Source organism: Typopeltis vanoorti, chromosome 20, assembly GCF_054136105.1.
Source record: "Typopeltis vanoorti isolate ZY-2024b chromosome 20, IOZ_Tvanoo_1.0, whole genome shotgun sequence".
Lineage (NCBI taxonomy): Eukaryota > Metazoa > Arthropoda > Arachnida > Uropygi > Thelyphonidae > Typopeltis > Typopeltis vanoorti.
Genome location: NC_143568.1, coordinates 36,171,872 through 36,191,156, shown reverse-complemented (window position 1 = coordinate 36,191,156; position 19,285 = coordinate 36,171,872). Strand labels below are relative to the sequence as shown.

General features: G+C 35.5%; 1 protein-coding gene across 3 annotated transcripts in view; it reads left to right on the top strand.

The window, feature by feature from the left end:
- The window catches only part of Secp43 (tRNA Selenocysteine associated protein), a 267,297-nt gene that overhangs the window by 4,541 nt on the left and 243,471 nt on the right, over positions 1–19,285 (top strand). For all 3 annotated transcript variants that reach the window (XM_090409764.1, XM_090409762.1, XM_090409763.1), the window contains exon 2: positions 6,802–6,846. In XM_090409764.1, the coding sequence (XP_090265890.1) occupies positions 6,811–6,846 (36 nt within the window). In that variant the 5' untranslated portion in view covers positions 6,802–6,810. The remainder of the gene's footprint in view (positions 1–6,801; positions 6,847–19,285) is intronic.

The following is a 19,285-nucleotide window of genomic DNA, read 5'->3' as shown; positions in this document are numbered from 1 at the left end:
TATAATTTCTTCTGTATTAATTTTATAGAATCCCTTAACTAACTTGATGTTCTCTATCATATCTCCTCTTTTCCTCCTACCACAAACCTCTGTAATCTGCATTCTCCCAAACGCTCTTCATAACAAACACTCCAGAGTGTTGTATTAATTTATCAGATTTATACAGAAGAAATTATGAAAAGAGTGGTTGTTAAGATGGGAAGAATATGAGGTCAATCCTGGAAGCTGTATAAAGATGTGGTGAAGAAGAAGAGTGTGAGAAGTAGATTTTTTTTTTTTATGTGGAGAGTTGTCAGTGAGCACATCACAATGAAAACCAAGTGACCAAATCTGAACACAATTGTCCATAATGTGGTCTGACCAATCCTTATATAGCGGCACCATCACCTTATCCCTATATATCAGTGCACTTTTTTATCATAGCAGCAATACAGTGTGCAGTCTTTGTAACACTTGTGATGTGCCCTTGGGACTTCAGTCCATTGTCTACCATCACTCCAAGATCCTGAATCTCATTCACTTCCTGAAGTACAGCTCCACCAATATATATTATTAGTGGAACTGTACTTATACATATAATATGTATATGTATTATATTAATATTAATATATGCACCGATTTCTATCCAAAACAGAAGTATTGTTTCTAATGTTTTGACAATATTATATTAGATTTCCATGGAATTTTATATACTTGTAGGTATTTGTAGAAAGGTGTACTATCTTTAGGAGAGAGGCTACGAACAGTTTGAATTGTTACTCTGATGTTGTGATGTTTAAAAAGAGAAACTAGTTTAATTGATAGACTTCCAATATATGGTATTGTGATGGGGTCTTTGTATTGGATATGTTGGTTAATGGGAGTGGTAGGGTTTGAAAATAATATCTGATCAACTGGAGTTCTGTCTTGAGTCATTCATCATTTTGTATAATAGAAACTGCTCTGTTCTTTAGGGGTGTGGATTATGCCTTATTTTTGAGGATGGTGAAGGGATGAGGCATGAAGGTAGTTGATGATACACTAAGAATAACACCACTTTCAAGCTTTTTAGTGATGAGATCATCACGGAAAGGAAGTTTTCATCTTTTCTACTCTAATGTAAATTTCATAATAGGTTTATAAGAGTTAAGGGAATGTAGAAATTTTTGCAGACTTGGAAGGCCATGTTTCCAAATAATATGGATATTATCCACTTATCTCCCTGTACTGCTGGCTTTAGTCTTGTTTCTATTACAAAAGTATTCTCAAAATTCTCCATGAAAAGGTCAGCTGAAGTAGGATAGAAGGGGACTGCCCATAGCAAGGCCAAATTTTTGTTTCTAAAATGTATCGATTCACTGGAAAAAAAAATTTGACCAGAGACAATATTCAAATAAGTCAATAGCATATGGTGTAAAGAGTTCTAACACATCAACAGAAACTTTGTTTAAGAGGTATACAATGTCAAGAGTTGCAAGGATGTCAGTAGAAAACAATTTATTTAAAAATGTCTCAAATTGGCCCCCAAAATGACTAGTCATTTTGGGAGCCACTTAATGTCATTAGATTCTGTTCCTTCACAACTTTATCGTTACTAAAAATTCACAACCTGACAGATCTGTAGTAGATGGCATAAATTCTCTAACTTACGCCTTATCTAAACATCTAATTAATCTATTAGAACACTACATAAGGTCATCAGAATCTTACATCAATTAAAAATTTCTCACATTTTGTCCAAAAACTATTCAGTTGAGACATATATACTACTGTCATGTCTCCTCTTTTTTTTTTTTTTGCCTGTCAGCTTTCATTCTTTGTTGCTTGCCTCTGGATACTCTTCATCCCAACAGAATCCAAGTGACCAGATCTCTGCAGTAGTGCAGATGTGGCTTATTAAAGTCATATAGGGGAACAATAACCACTCTATTCCTGCCATCACTCGGTTACTCAGCATCCACAAATTTGGTGTGTTATGGTTACCTGTGTAATATGCCTTCTAAACCTCAACTCCCTGTCCACAGTCCACCTCATATCCCTGGTTTAATCAGGTTCTTGCAGTATAATACACAGCTTGTGACATCTTCATCCCAAAGTGCATGAACTTCCTGAACTGTCAGCCATATACTTTTGCACATACACCAGTCTATGCATGATCTCTACATCATCTTCATTGATGATGTAGATCTGCTGTTCTGTTGTTTTTCTTGCTGTAGACCAAGTACAGAGATCTGTAGTGAACACTTGTCACCTGCCTTCTCCTGGATTCAAATTCTCCATGCACCACTTTTTGATATCTAACCATCACCACCCTGTTATCCAAATGATCAGTCTCATATCCATCCTCATTTGTTTCAGTTCATGCAGCAGAGTTCCATGTGGTATGCTCTGAAATGCATTTGCAAATTCTTCAGTATCATTGAATAGCCACTTCCTTTATCCAATCCAATTGCACTTATTAAAAGTGTGTAGATTACTAAGACAAGACCTACTTGTCATAGAACCATGTTAGCCCTATAAAGTGTCATGTTCCTGTCCACGCAGTCCTGAGTTCTGTCTTTTATCAACTTCAGTACTTTAATCACCACTCCCAAGTTGCTACTCTGTATTCAACCTCCTTTATGCTGTGGAACTATTTTGCCCTCTTTACACTCCCTTGGTATGATCCCAGAACTGAGGCTTAAATTACCAGGCTTGGTTAGAGTAGGTGCAAGTTCTCTTGCACGTTATTATAATACAAAGGCTAATGAGTCATCTAATCCCATGACTGTTCACATTAAGGTTCTTAATTACTGTAAGCACATTAAGTTCATCTATCTCTATTCTCTCAGTTAATTCCATATTTGGCATTGAAATATCTCCATCTGGATGTCCCACTCTTGTAAAATACTTATTAACTGAACTAATTTCATTTGCTTCTGTTACCTTCTTACTATCACCATTCATTAAAGTCATCCTTCCATAGTCATTTAATATAATAAATTTAGTTTAATCCTTTATCCAAGTGTAAGCAAACAAAGTTTGTGCCTGAAAGTATCTTCAGGACTGGGGTAAGGTGGTGCAACACCAGGACGACTCCTTGCAAAGGTGGAGCAAGATACTAACACTCCTGTCTCAGTATCTCCAATAATGCAAAACACATCTCCTTGCAGATATGTCTAATGTTATGCATTAAGGGAAGGGCCACTTCCCTTAATTTACTTATTTTTATTACTTATTTAAATAATGTTATTTACTTATTTAGCTCTCTATTTTTGTAGAATACTGATTATGAAGACAGATTGAGAATTTGTAGGGACACTAGCATACAGGAGAAAGAGGGGTGATATGATTGAGACTTACAAACTTCTGAAAGGGTCATACAGGATTTCAGTTTATGGAGGGTGGGGGAAAGGACGAGAGGGCATCCTTGGAAGCTGAGAATGAAGGGTATGAGGGCTAGATTTTTCTCTCAGAGAGTGGTGTGTGATTGGAATAGATTGCCTTTGGATGTTGTGAGTGCAAGCAGTGGGAATGAATTCAAGAATAAGTACTATAGCTGATGTGTGTAGTATGTGGCCTCCCTCGATGAGTCTGGTTCTCTGGAGGTCTCTCTTAATAATAGTAATTTTTTATTACCTTGTATGCTTCTCTAATCTTGTTAGTAATGCAGTATGACCTTTGTTCTCTGTGTACTAATGAGTTCCAAACCAACCAACCAACCACAATACATAATGATATAAATTTAAAGCAACATGTAATTTGTGGAGGGTGGGGGAAAGACCCATGAACACAGCTCCCACCCAGGAAATGCACAGTTATCTATGTGTAGCCTTGACAGTGCTCCATGTGTCCCTCGATGAGTCTGGTTCTCTGGAGGTCTCTCTTAATAATAGTAATTTTTTATTACCTTGTATGCTTCTCTAATCTTGTTAGTAATGCAGTATGACCTTTGTTCTCTGTGTACTAATGAGTTCCAAACCAACCAACCAACCACAATACATAATGATATAAATTTAAAGCAACATGTAATTTGTGGAGGGTGGGGGAAAGACCCATGAACACAGCTCCCACCCAGGAAATGCACAGTTATCTATGTGTAGCCTTGACAGTGCTCCATGTGTACTGCTGTACTCTGGCTCCCTCCACATAATTGAAAGTTTATTTTTCACTTGGTTAGACTATAATAAATTTAGTTTAATCCTTTATCCAAGTGTGAGCAAACAAAGTTGCACCTGAAAGTATCTTCAGGACTGGGGTAAGGTGGTACAACAGTCCTGAAGATACTTTCAGGCACAAACTTTGTTTGCTCACACTTGGATAAAGGATTAAACTAAATTTATAATACATATAAAATTTGGTTGGATAAGTGTCATCAAGATTATTCACTAGCCGGTTGCATGGCATCGACCTCCTAGCAGCTTGACTGTTGTACTCTCAGATGGAGGGTGGTATATCGACTCCCTACTTAAATTGGGTGTGTTGTTTAGTATGCCATTAAGGGTGTCAACCACACTGCATGTGCAAAAGAGGGAAGAGACTGGAGGCTTCCACTTACCACCTTGCAAGATATCTTTCTTGTATCTTTAGAATCTCACTGCATCCTACTACAAGAGGTTCTTCAATTTTTGCAGTTAGATTTTCTGGAAGACATCGTTATCCTATTTAAATTCACCATCAATACAAGCTATTTTACATGGTGGAAACAGTTCATTCAAATTGAAGGAATGGGCAGTCCTATCTCATTAGCTTTAGCAGATTATTTTATATAGCATCTAGAAGATCAACTCTTCCACACTATTTTCCTCAACTTCGTGTGTGGCTTTGTTTTGTTGATATCATTTGATATTGTTGATATTCTCCGATCTTATATGGAGGTAGCAGGGTTTTCCCCTCCCGGAAACTCGAGTTTTTCATCCCTCATACAGACAAAAAATACTGTTGTTGGTGATGATGAGTGGTAGATGGTGTTAATTGTAGTAGGAGAATTAAGTAGTAGTGGAGAGGGTGAGATGTATTTAGCAAAGTAGAGTGCCCTCCCATGATGAATCCTTAGACTCCCCAGAGGTGTCACGTAATAATAATATAAATAATAATCTTTTTGGTCTGATCCTACTCAGTCAGAATTACTTTGGTTCCTGAAAAAATAAACTCTCTGTACTCCTCTATCTGGTTTGCTATCAAATTTGAATCCAACAACTGTCTACTCATTTTGGCTACCTTAATAATTCTAAATCCTATGGGTCATATGAAATTTTCAGTTTATCGAAAACCAACCTTTACCGCAGATGCATTCACTTGAACTTTCACCATCATTCTTCACAGAAGATAGGTATTATCAAAATTCCTGTACATAGGGTTCATGCCATCTGCTCTTCTGATTCATTTTTGTTAGATGAATTAAATAAAATTAAAAACAGTCTGATGTGTAATGGATACAATGAAACTCCCATTCAGAAAATTATTGATAATTGCCTGTTGACCAGTTTATAATCATATGTGAAAAAAATTTGAATACTCTACCCTAAAGAAACCGCTGAATAAGTAGCACAGATTCTTCTCAAATTTAGTCTATATACTCTATATATAGATCAGGACTGGTGGTGGGAGAACTAGGGGACACCTATGGAAGCTGGGCAAGAGTGTGGTTAGCAGGGGTGTTAGAGCTGGGTTCTTTACTTTTAGAGTGGTAAATGAGTGGAATAAGCTGCCAGAGTCTGTTGTGGGTGCTATGACGGTGAACGAGTTCAAGACAAGGTATGATAGATACTGTGAGAATGTAATCGTATAGTTGTGTGGACATGATGTTTAGGGCCTCCCTCGATGAGTCTAAGGACTCCTGGAGTTGCCTGAAATAATAATAATAATAATAATAGACTTCTTTCAAATCAGAGGATACAATACCATTGCTCTTCTTACCAGGTGTCTTTCAAATACTATGTTCATGTCATCCTTGCTACTTTGGACAGACTGGCCACTCTGCTCTGATTACAGTCCAAAAACATCAAGACTATTGCAACAACTTCGGTCTTGTTTCTCATGCTATTGATACTAAGCACTGAGTTCTTTGGAACCAGACAAAGATTCCTCATTCCAGCAGGTCCAGATTTTCTCTTTTCCTAGATACGTGAAAAAATGCTATGAAATCATTCAAACCTTAACCATTCTGACTATTTGCCTGTCTCCAAATTTTGGGAAGTGATTACTATATTTAACTGTTCATAGTTATTTTATTGTATTAAAAAAAAAAAAATTAGATGTGTGCAAACTTTTATAATTATTCCTTTGAACTCTAATAGTATAATCATGTCTACTCAACTGCATGTTACATGACTCATTCTTATGATATCATTTTTTCAACTTATTTACCAGTCTTCTTGATGATGTCGATGTTACATGGATGAAACATATCGAGTTTTTGAATAAAATTCTATATTGAAAGTTTATTTTTCACTTGGTTAGACTATAATAAATTTAGTTTAATCTTTTATCCAAGTGTGAGCAAACAAAGTTTGCTCCTGAAAGTATCTTCAGGACTGGGGTCAGGTAGTACAACACCGGACAACTCATAGCAAAGGTAGACCAAGCTAACATCACTCCTATCCCAGTATCTCCAATAATGCAAAACACATCTCCTTGCAGATATGTATAATGTTATGCATTAAGGGAAGGGCCACTACCCAGACTAGTTTCGACTTTTATTGAGGTCTTTTATTAAAATTCTATATTTTTCTACATGTGTAAGCTACATATATCTATAAATTAGAGTCAGTATTTATGTGGTATTTGTTGTATTGTTCAAAATGTTTATTATCGATGTTTTCATCTTGTTGTGTCTTACAGCCTTTTGAAATGAATACAAAAAGTGGAACACTTTGGATAGGAGATGTAAGTATTACAATTATTAATGTTCACATATATTTTGAATACATTTTATTTTGATGGCGCAATTTTTTTAAAAATTCAGGGCATTCTCTGTTATCAAATAATAAAACTATACAGTAACAAGTTCAGAAATACAAGTTATAACATCCAAAATTCTGAAGTACGAGTTTTGTAAACATTCAAAATCAGTGTTGCTTGAGAATGAGATGATACTTTAGCATTACATTTTTTAAAAAATGCATTTATAAGCTCTACATTTTGATTTGGCAGAAATTATATACAGGTAACCCTCGTACAATGCGGTTTACAAATTGCAGTAACCCTTTATCTTTTCATATTTTTACCCCGTGAATTAAAAATAAAATTTTATTTTTGTTAAATTTGCTTCTCGTATCATACATGTAGTTATAAGTAGCGAATTTATATTAGGGGAAATACCCTTTAGCACGCATGTACATCAATTGTTTACTGTATAAAGTGTTTATTATTATTATGGGCAGCTCCAAGGAGTCCTTAGACTCATCGAGGGTGGACCAACATCATGTCAAGAACAACTATTCAGCATTCACACAGTATCTATCATACTTCACCTTGAACTCGTTTACAGTCATGGCACCCACAACAGACTCTGGCAGCTTATTCCACTCATTTACCACTCTCCAAGTAAAATACCTAGCTCTAACACCCTTGCTAATCACACTCTTACCAAGCTTCCATGTATGGCCCCTAGTCCTCCCACTACCAGTCCTAAGTGTGTTAATCTCAAGATGAGCACTTTATTTTCTGGTGAGATACATGCAATATGCAATGCTTTTTTTTATGTAAAAAAATTTATTTTTATAATAATGGACACTTAGAGGGATTTTGCAATATGGTTGAATACAAAATTAGTGAATTAATTGATGAGGAAATAGATTTAAATGAGGAGGAACTGGTATAATCACTAGATGACGTCAAACCAAGTGGTGGGGAAAGTTCTGCCAGAGATTCTGATTGTGATGAATCTGTTAAAGAATTCAGTTTAAAGAAATTAGCAGAAGGATTCAACTTGGAGAAAGTTGGGAAGTTATTTATGGATAATAATCCCTAAATGGAGTGATCCGGAAAATTCATGAGACAATTGATATTTGTTTATCTCCTTATTATGAACTTAATAAAAAATTGCAGCATAGTGGTAAGCAGGGTCCTATTACTGACTTCTTGATAACTAAACCAGCCGAAGTATGCAAAGAGAATTATACAAATTACGTCCAAGAGATTTCAAGTGATGACGAAGTCAGTCTGGACACTCATAAATAAAGAACATCTACGAAATGTTAGTTTTCAAGACAGTGATGACGATTAAAATATGCACTTTATTTTATTTTGCCTAAAACATTTATGCAATGAAGTTTACGTTCAATTTGTAATTTTTATAATTTTATAATATTTACGGGGTGCTTAATGGTCAAAGCTGTATAACTGAGAGGAGACCTCCACATAGCCTTTAAAGGAATGTGGAGAACCAACCATAGCTTCTGACCTAATGTCCAATCCTCACCTCGTGGTGCACCTTGTTGGATATCTACTTGGATACTGAACGAACGAGGATGGGCTGGCAAATTGGGATTTAGCTGACCAAATTGTATTCTTATTGGTTAAACCATTAAGAATACCAATAAGAAACCAATACTAAAAAAATGATAGTAGGACATGACAAAATTTCATGCTAGCTGTAGCGTCGCCCGGTTAAACAAGGCCCCTATGTTTTTGCCAGGGAACCAGGGCGAACAGCGAAAAGTCAGCTACTGGAACAAATCTGAAAACAAACCCCAACTCAACAACACCAGAGTTAAATATCAGTACTATCAACATAAGAAGCCTGAATGGCAAAGAAATGGAGCTAGTTGAGGAATTAGATAAGTACCAGATTGACATAATAGGGGTGACTGCAACAAAAAAGACAAAAACTGTTGAGATCTTTCTGAGCAATAAATACATAATGTTATATTCAGGCAGTGAGAATCAAGGAAAAGAAGGAGTAGCCATAGTATCATCATCATCATCTTCCTTTTACCCTCTTTTACCTTGCGGTGTCAAGGGTTAGTTAATCATCGGACCGCAAACCGTTCACAGGATAAGGTGGTCAGCCCTATGCCCCGGTGTATCCTATGTCCGTAGTGTTGAGTTCTGAAGGCCAGTTTTGCCTGCTTGCGGGATGAAAAACCCCAGATAAACTGGGGAAAAAACCCTGCTGTCTACATCCAAGATCGGCTAACTTGGCTATGGCTAAGGAAGATCCTTAAGCTCCTCACGTCTTCAACTGGAATCGAACCAAGGACACTCCTTCCCCAGGCATATGGTTGCGAAACACACAGCCACCAGGCTAACTGCATGGACGTAGCCATAGTATCAACACAAAATACAAGGCTAATCTTCTTGAATGGCAGTCAGTCTCAAGTAGAGTAATGTGGGCAAATATGAGAATGGGGAGCTGGATAATGAGACTTATTTGTGCCTATGGTCCCACAGAAGGTTCTACTAAGGTAGAAGTGAAGGAATTTTTTGAGGCTTTAGAAAAAAGCAACTGACACAATGAAAAAGGAAAAGTTGGTCTTTGTTGGGGATCTAAATAGCAGAGTAGGAAATGATTGTGAGACATACAAAAATATTTTGGGAAAATTTGGAGAAAAGAGCAAAGCTAATAATAATGGCAAATATCTGTTGGATTTCTGCTCAGGACATGGCCTAGTTATTACTAACACCATGTTCCAACATAAAAATGTGCACAAATTCACATGGAGAGAAGAGACAAAGAATAAGAAAAGTCTCATTGACTATGTTATTGTTAATAGTGATGTTTTCTCTGTGGCGTAGGACACCACAGTGTACAGAGGATTTGAAATTAGAAGTGATCACTATTTAGTCTTGCGCAGGATAAAATTGAATTTCGTATTGAAAAGAATAACATTTAAGAAAGTTTTAAAGCGAATAAAAGTTGAGCAGCTCTCAGATGTGAACTGTAGACTAAAATACACAAAGATTATTGAAGAAAAATTGAAAGAGTTTGAAAACAGGAATCAAACCTTGACGATTCAGTGGCAAACTCTGAAGAAAACATTGAATGATTCTGTCAGAGAGGCATGCGGTGCGGTTGTCTGCAAGGATATAAAAATCAGAACTCCCTGGTGGACACAGGAAGTTAAAGAGGCAGTGAAGGAAAAGAAGAAAGCATATCAAAAGTTCCTGTCAAATAAGTCAGCTTGTGTTCTTAGAGAATACAGTGACAAATGCAAGATAGCTAAACACTGTGTGAAACTAGCTAACCAAAAGTCATGGGAGGACTTTGGCAAGAACATAGAAAATAAATATGAAGAAGGTGGTAAAATATTCTGGAGGTTGTTGAAAAAACTTAGGAATGGAGGAAAGAGTGCTGTAAAAGGAGTTAGAGATGATAAAGGTGACATGAAAACAGGAGAAAAAAATATCCTTGAAGTATGGAGTAATTACTTTGAAAAACTGCTAAATGAAACAAGCAGTGATGACAGCACAGTGGTAAAAAACACTGAACAGGCATGCAGTCAGGAATACATATCCATACTTGAAGTAGAAAAAGCAATCAAAGGCTTGAAATGTGGCAAGGCAGCAGGGGTAGATGATATTTGACCAGAAATGCTGAAGTATGGTGGTATAAGAGTCTTACAGTTGCTGCACTGCATAGTTCAGAAAACCTGGATAGAGGTACGAATTCCCGATGATTGGAGTAGAGCTGTCATAGTACCCATATATAAAAAGGGAAATAAAACTGAATGTGAGAATTACAGAGGTATTTCCCTACTGAGTATTCCTGGCAAGATCTATGCAAGTATACTTGAGAAACGGTTGAGAAGAATTGTGGAAGAAAAGCTTGGTGAAGAACAAGCTGGATTCAGGCCAAATAGAGGCTGTCAGGATCAGATCTTCATTTTACAACAAATAGTCGAGAAAGCATGGGAATATAACAAAGATCCGTATTTAAGTTTTGTCGATCTGGAAAAGGCATATGACAAGGTGCCAAGAGAGAAGCTATTCAATACGCTGGAGTTATATGGTGTCAATGGGGCATTATATCAAGCAATACTTAGTCTTTATTTGAGTTGTAAGTCAGCAGTTAGAATTGAAGGAAGTACAGGAAGATGGTTTAATGTTAAATCTGGTGTGAGACAAGGATGTACATTATCCCATCTGTTATTCATTATCTCTATGGATCACATTATGAAGGAAAGTGGTATTAAACATGATATCAAAATTGGAGATGTTAATGTCAGCTCTTTGCTTTATGCGGATGATGTTATACTTCTAAATAAATCCGCTACAAGTCTGCAAGATTCTCTGACTAAATTCAATTGCTGTTGTAATAGATATGGTATGAAGGTCAGCAATAAATAGACAAAAACAATGAAAATAGGTAGAATTGTTGAAAATGTCAACTGTGTTGTGATTGGAGAACCTGTGGAACAAGCGAAACATTTCAGCTACTTAGGCCCGATTTTTACTGACGATGGTAAATTAAATATAGAAATAGACAACAGAATCAGCAAAGCTGGTATGGTAGGAAGTCAATTGAATAAATTCATATGGAATAAGAAAGAAATTAGTCGGAACTCTAAATTAGCCAAGACAGTTTCTAAACCAGTTTTAATTTGTGGATCTGAGATCTGGGTCAGAAGTAAAACACTTGACCAAAGACTAGAGACCGCAGATATGCGAATCCTCAGAAAGACAATAAGCGTGAACAGATGGCATCAATTTCAATATCATATTAAAAACAAGGTTATTAGGAAGGAACTTGACTTTGTCAACATCCAGGAATGCGTTAGCAGAGCTAATCTCAGATGGTATGGTCACTTAAACTGAATGGGCGAGGAAAGATTAGCAAAACAAGTGTTCTCTGCGAGGTTGGCAGCAAAACGACCCAGAGGAAGACCAAGGTATAAGTGGATTGATATGGTACAAAGTGCCTTAGATGATAGAAATATAAGATCTGATAATGTTGGAGTCTTGACAACTAACAGACTGATTTGGAAAAAATTGTAGATAGGAAGTTAGTATGATGTAATTTTTTTCATGTAGTACTATCATATCCTGTACACCCCTTGAGGGTACATGGCAGGAATTTGATGATGGTGATAATTTTATGCTATGTATTTCATTTCATGGTTAATGTTTTCTTAACTTACATGAATTACCTGAATTAAATAAAAATATTTTTTTTGTTGGATGTGTTTATATAATTTAAAAAAAAAATGATTTCGGAACATAACCCTACTTTTTCTGTGTGATCCAAGTCTCGCATAACACGATTTATATAACACGGCATTTCTATGGAACCTAACATCCTCGTTATAAGAGGGTTATCTGTATAATGATAACCTTTTGAATTCTCTCTTTCTTCTACATAATTATTCTATGGATTAATATTTTATTAGCAACATTTGTGTTAGATAAATCTAATGTTATAATTCTAATATAATTTGCAATATTATTTTTTGTTTTTACTTAAACAGCATGAAAGCACCATTAGGGCGAATTTGCAATGAGAAATCGCAAAATGTAAAAATGTTTGAATCATTGAAAAAAATAAGTTACATTTTTTTTTTACTAAATACCTAATTTACTCCTCTTTTTTTTTTCTTACTGAGGAATTTATTCCTTTAAGCCGAAAAACAAGAATGCATCAAAAAATGCTCAGCTGATCTTATTGAATTAAAAAAAAAAAAATCTTGATGCTCACTCCCTAAGTTATGTTACTTGCCAACATAGTTTATATACTGTTCTGATCAGGATTGATGCTATGATATTGCATACTCATCTCTAAGTACTTTACTGAACTTCTAAGATCACACTGAGAGAAAGCAGCACTAATAATAATAATAATGAATTGCTTTCATTCGGTCTACTTTGGATGGTGGTACGGGATTTTTCATCAACATAATATTGAGTGACAGCTGCATGATAGTATGCCATGATATTGCATACTCTTCTCTAAGTACTTTACTGAACTTCTAAGATCACACTGAGAGAAGGAGGCACTAATAATAATAATAATAATGAATTGCTTTCATTCGGTCTACTTTGGATGGTGGTACGAGATTTTTCATCAACATAATATTGAGTGACAGCTGCATGATAGTATGCCATGATATTGCATACTCATCTCTAAGTACTTTACTGAACTTCTAAGATCACACTGAGATAAGGCGGCACTAATAATAATAATAATTAATTGCTTTCATTCGATCTACTTTGGATGGTGGTGCAGGATATTTCATCAACATAATATTGAGTGATAGCTGCAAGTTCCCCATTACATACTTGTTCTTGAAGAAGCAGCCTTATTGCTTGGAAGATCTAAACAGTACCCTGGAATAGAAAGGTATGACCAAGACTTCTACTTTCTATACATCTTAATCATAAAACAGGAGGTGACATGTTACTTTGTTTATAGAAAACACACTCACAGGTACATGTTTTTATCTTTTCACTATTCTGAACAGAAGTTTGGCTTTGTTACTATTTTTATTTTAGGAGAAGATGAGAATAAATTCAGAAAATTGCTATCTATAAATTATTATATATAGAAAAATCTTACATGATTTTTCCATATATAATGATTACATCATAGAATTAAAATAAAATGATTTACAATACTTAGGTACTAAGATGTGAGCATCAATCTCATAAACTAGTTCAAAAACTTGTTTTAAGATTTCCCTACCCAGATTTAGAAGTACCCTTGTGTCTATAAAATTTACTGTTTTATGATAGTACCTGGACACTGGGAAAAGTTACGAAATGCAATAGAATGAACATAGTAACATTATTCATGCTCAGAGATGTGTCTGGGTTTGATGCTCATATCTACTGAAAACCATGAATTGGTCCTTTGTTTTGATGCCTTCTTTTGAAATTGGCCGTGTCTTGTTGCATCAAGGAGGGGGTCTAGCAAAGTTGTTTGCCACATGGCATTCTGAATTCATTGGCAGTCATTTCCAGAATCACACTCTCATTATGCATGATGTTTGAAAATCACTGAATTACTTATCTAGTCTTGTAGCACACTGGAGTACATCAACAACAATTACCACCTATGAGCTATTTGAAAAAGCAAAGCTTAACTTTTTTTTTTTTTTTGATGACTCCTGCATGAGAGGTATTAGAGCCTACAGTAAATTGATGCCATTTCTGAGCATTCCATTAACTGTGATAAATTGATAACCTTGGTTTGTTACTTATTTTAAAAAATGCTTAACTTATTATTTTTCAGTTAACAACAGATATTTTTACATTTTGTGCTTTCTAGTTTATAAGTTCACCCTAATGTGGTGGAGGAAAGCAGTGACACATATTATATATAGGATTTTAAGTTAAATCAGTTGATTTAACTTAAAAAAAAATAATTAAGGTTTATACAGTATGTCTGAACTAGCAAGTATTCACAGTACCTACAACTCACCTCCAACTGAAAAAGCCCACACAAGGATTTTTCTCAGTATATGAATTGTAAAAATTGAACTTGAGTAATTTCCAGTTGACAATGTCCCATCATTCTTCTAATTGCACTACAGAGGCACTTATATGCATGAGTGTGATTATATTCATAGCACACTTCAGGTCATATAGGAAAGATCTCACTAGACTGCCATGCAAGCATGACAGAAGTAAGATGTTTAGTTTCTTTTATTGTGATCTAAGGCAACAGAAAAGTAGGATCGACTGAATAAATGAATAGGTTGGAAATTTAAAAAAAGAAAATAGAAATGAAGATAAAGAAGACTCTGAAATAACTGCTGAGGAAAATAAGTTCCTCATATGGTTTCCAAGAGTTGGAATCATGCTCATCACTGAAATACAAAGCACAACTTGTGAGAACATGCCTGCTTCTATTATAGCAATTATCATCATCAAATTCCTGACATGTACCCCCTAGGGTATACAGGATATAATAGTAATACATGAAAAATTTATATCATTACTAACTTCCTGTCTACAATTTTCCTCCAAATCAGTCTGTTAATTGTCAAGACTCCAACATTATCAGATCTTATATTTCTATCGTCTAAGGCACATTGTACCGCATCAATCCACCTATATCTTGGTCTTCCTCTCGGTCGTTTTCCAGCCAACCTGGCAGAGAACACTTATTTTGCTAATCTTTCCTCGTCCATTCTGTTTAAGTGACTATACCACCTGAGATTAGCTCTGCTAATAGATTCCTGGATGCCGACAATGTCAAGTTCATTCCTAATATCCTTGTTTTTATTATGATATTGCCATTGATGCCATCTTTTTCAGGACTCTCATATCTGCAGTCTCTAGTCTTTGGTCAAGTGTTTTACTTCTGACCCAGCTCTCAGATCAATAAGTTGAAACTGGTGTGAACACTGTCTTGTATACAGCTAATTTAGTGTTTTGACTAATTTCTCTCTTATTCCATATGAATTTATTCAGTTGACTTCCTACCATACCAGTTTTGTTGATTCTGTTTTCTATTTCCATATTTAATTTACCATCTTCACTAAAAATCGTGCCTATGTAGCTGAAATGTTTTACTTGTTCCACAGGTTCTCCGTTCACAACACAGTTGACATTTTCAACAATTCTACCTATTTTCATTGTCTTTTTAATGCTCACCTTCATACCATATCTATTACAACAGTTATTCAATTTAATTCAAACTTGTAGCGGATTTGTTTAGAAGTATAACATCGTCCGCATAAAGCAAAGAGCTGACATTAACATCTCCAATTCTGATATCATGTTTAATACCACTTTCCTTCATAATGTGATCCATATAGATAATGAATAACAGAGGGGATAAACTACATCCTTGTCTCACACTAGATTTAACTTTCATCTTCCTGCACTTCCTTCAATTCTAATTGCTGACTTACAACTCAAATACAGACTAAGTGTTGCTTGATATAATGCTCCATTGACACCATATAACTGTAGCATATTGAATAGCTTCTCTCTTGGCACCTTGTCATATGCCTTTTCCAGATCGACAAAACTTAAATACAGATCTTTGTTATATTTCCATGCTTTATGAACTATTTGACATAAAGTGAAGATCTGATCCTGAGAACCTCTTTTTGGCCTGAAGTCAGCTTGTTCTTCACCAAGCTTTTCTTCCACAATTCTTCTCAACCGTTTCTCAAGTATGCTTGCGTAGATCTTGCCAGGAACACTCAGTAGAGAAATACCTCTGTAATTTTCACATTCAGTTTTATTTCCCTTTTTATATATGAGTACTGTTAGAGCTCTACTCCAATCATTGGAAATTCGTCCCTCTGTCCAGGCTTTCTGAACTATGTAGTGCAGCCACTGTAAGACTTTTATACCACCATATTTCAGCATTTCTGGTCAAATATTATCTACTCCTGCTGCCTTTCCACATTTCAAACCTTTGATGGCTTTTTCTACTTCAAGTATGGATATGTGTTCCTGATTGTATGCCTGTTGAGTGTTTGTTACCACTGTGCTATCACTGCTTGTTTCATTTAGCAATTTTTCAAAGTAATTACTCCATATTTCAAGGATATCTTTTTCTCCCGTTTTCATGTCACCTTTATCATCTCTAACTCCTTTTACAGCCCTCTTTCCTCCATTTCTAAGCTTCTTCAACAATCTCCAGAATATCTTACCACCTTCTTGTGATATTTACTTTCTATGTTCTTGCCAAAGTCTCCCATGACTTTTGTTTAGCTAGTTTTACACAGTGTTTAACTTTCTTACATTTGTATCTTTATTCTCTAAGAGCACAAGCTGACTTATTTGACAGGAACTTTTGATATGCTTTTTTTTTTCCTTCACTGCCTCTTTAACTTCCTGTGTCCACCATGGAGTTCTGATTTTTCTATTCTTGCAGACAACCTCACCACATGTGGCTCTGGCTGAATCAATCATGGTTTTCTTCAAGGCTTGCCACTGAATCTCCCAGGTTTGATTTCTGTTCTCAAACTCTTTCATTTTTTCTTCAATAATCTTTGTGTATTTTAGTGTACAGTTCATATCTGAGAGCTGCTCAACTTTTATTCATTTAAAAACTTTCTTAAATGTTATTCTTTTCAATATGAAATTCAATTTTATCCTGCTCAAGACTAATTAGTGATCACTTCCAATTTCAAATCCTCTGTACACTCGTGTGTCCTGCACCAGGGAGAAACACATCACTATCAACAATAATATAGTCATTGAGACTTTTCTTATTCCTTCCCTCTTCTCTCCATGTGAATTTGTGCACATTTTTATGTTGGAACACCGAAACTCATGTTGGGAAATCGAACTCGCACACATCTAATTAATAACAATAGTTTTTAGTTAGATACTGTGTTTGCCCATGCAACATATGATTTTGTTTCAGTCTATACAGCATAGTTTTTGTATGAGAGGACATGTCATTCATTAATTAGTGTATTTTTATCCCATTTGTCTCTAATTGAACTGTTTGTTGAGAAATATATTACACAGACTCCTCATACCTTATTTACTGGCATAATAAAGGTACTTGTTTTTATTGCCTCTGCAGTATAGTGGCTGTTAGGGAGTGTTGTTTACCACTGCAAGGGAGTTACTATCTCCCCACATGAACTTGTTTAAGCTTTTTTTCATGTGTGAAGTATATGCATAACTTTTATTGCTAACAGAAAACTAGCTCGGATGACAGTAATAATATAAAACAAGTTTTGATATGTATATAAAGTCAGTATCAACAGTCCCTGATTACGAACATGTGATGTAAGGGACAGGAAGATTTGGAGCTTTTCTAGAGAGCATTCGAAGTAAATACGATTAACCACTGCTTTGAAATGAAACATATGAATAAGCAATATTTACTAATATTCATTAAGCGCCGAAATACGCAGGAAGCAAAGTTTGTGAACCAACACCAATGTGTGAATTTTTCCATTAAAATATAAAAAATAACAAAAAGGAAATAATAAATAATAAAAGTTAAATACGTTTCTTTTAAAATAAAAAAAATGTACTTAGTCTTAAAACGTTTTAAATTTGTTTTCATTATTTCATGGCCCCCCTCAACAAAACCTATGGCCCCAAGATTGGCCGCGGCCCACAGTTTGGGAAGCGCTTGTCTAAGGCACTTTGTACCGTATCAATCCACCTATATCTTGGTCTTCCTGTGGGTCGTTTTCCTGCCAACCTGGCTGAGAACACTTGCTGCTATCTTTCCTTGCCCATTCTGTTTAACTGACCATACCACTTGAGATTAGCTCTTGTTGTCTATTTCCATATTTAATTTACCATCTTCACTAAAAATTGTGCCTAAGTAGCTGAAATGCTTTACTTGGTTCACAGGTTCTCCATTTTTTCATTGTCTTTGTCTTTTTATTGCTGACCTTCATACCATATCTATTACAGCAGTTATTCAATTTAGTTGGAATCTTGCACACTTTTAATGGATTTATTTAAATTATAACATCGTCTACATAAAGCAAAGAGCTGACATTAACATCTCCAATATTGATATCATGTTTAATACCACTTTCCTTCATAATGTGATCCATAGAGATAATGAATAACAGAGGGGATAATGTACAGCCTTGTTTCACACCAGATTTAACATTAAACCATTTTCCTGTACTTCCTTCAATTCTAACTGCTGACTTGCAACTCACATAAAGACTAAGTATTGCTTGATATAATGCCCCATTGGCACCATATAACTGTAGCGTATTGAATAGCTTCTCTCTTAGCACCTTGTCATATGCCTTTATTCAACAAAACTTAAATATAGATCTTTGTTATATTTCCATTCTTTCTGAATTATTCGTCATAAAGTGAAGATCTGATCCTGACAGCCTCTGTTTGGCCTGAATCCAGCTTCTTCTTCACCAAGCTTTTCTTCCACAATTCTTCTCAACCGTTTCTCAAGTATACTTGCATAGATCTTGCCAGAAACACTCAGTAGAGAAATACCTCTGTAATAATTCTCACATTCAGTTTTATTTCCCTTTTTATATATGAGTACTATTAAAGCTCTACTCCAATCATCAGGAATTTGTCCATCTGTCCAGGCCTTCTGAACTATGCAGTGCAGCCACCGTAAGATTTTATACATCCATACTTCGGCATTTCTGGTCAAATATCATCTACTCCTGCTGCCTTTCCACATTTCAAGCCTTTCATGCCTTTTTCTACTTCAGGTATGGATATGTATTCCTGACTGTATGCCTGTTGAATGTTTTTTTACCACTGTGCTATCACTGCTTGTTTCATTTAGTAATTTTTCAAAGTAATTACTCCATACTTCAAGGATATCTTTTTCTCCCCTTTTCATGTCACCTTTATCATCTCTAACTCCTTTTACAGCACTCTTTCCTCCATTTCTAAGCTTCTTCAACAACCTCCAGAATATCTTACCATCTTCTTGATATTTATTTTCTATGTTCTTGCCAAAGTC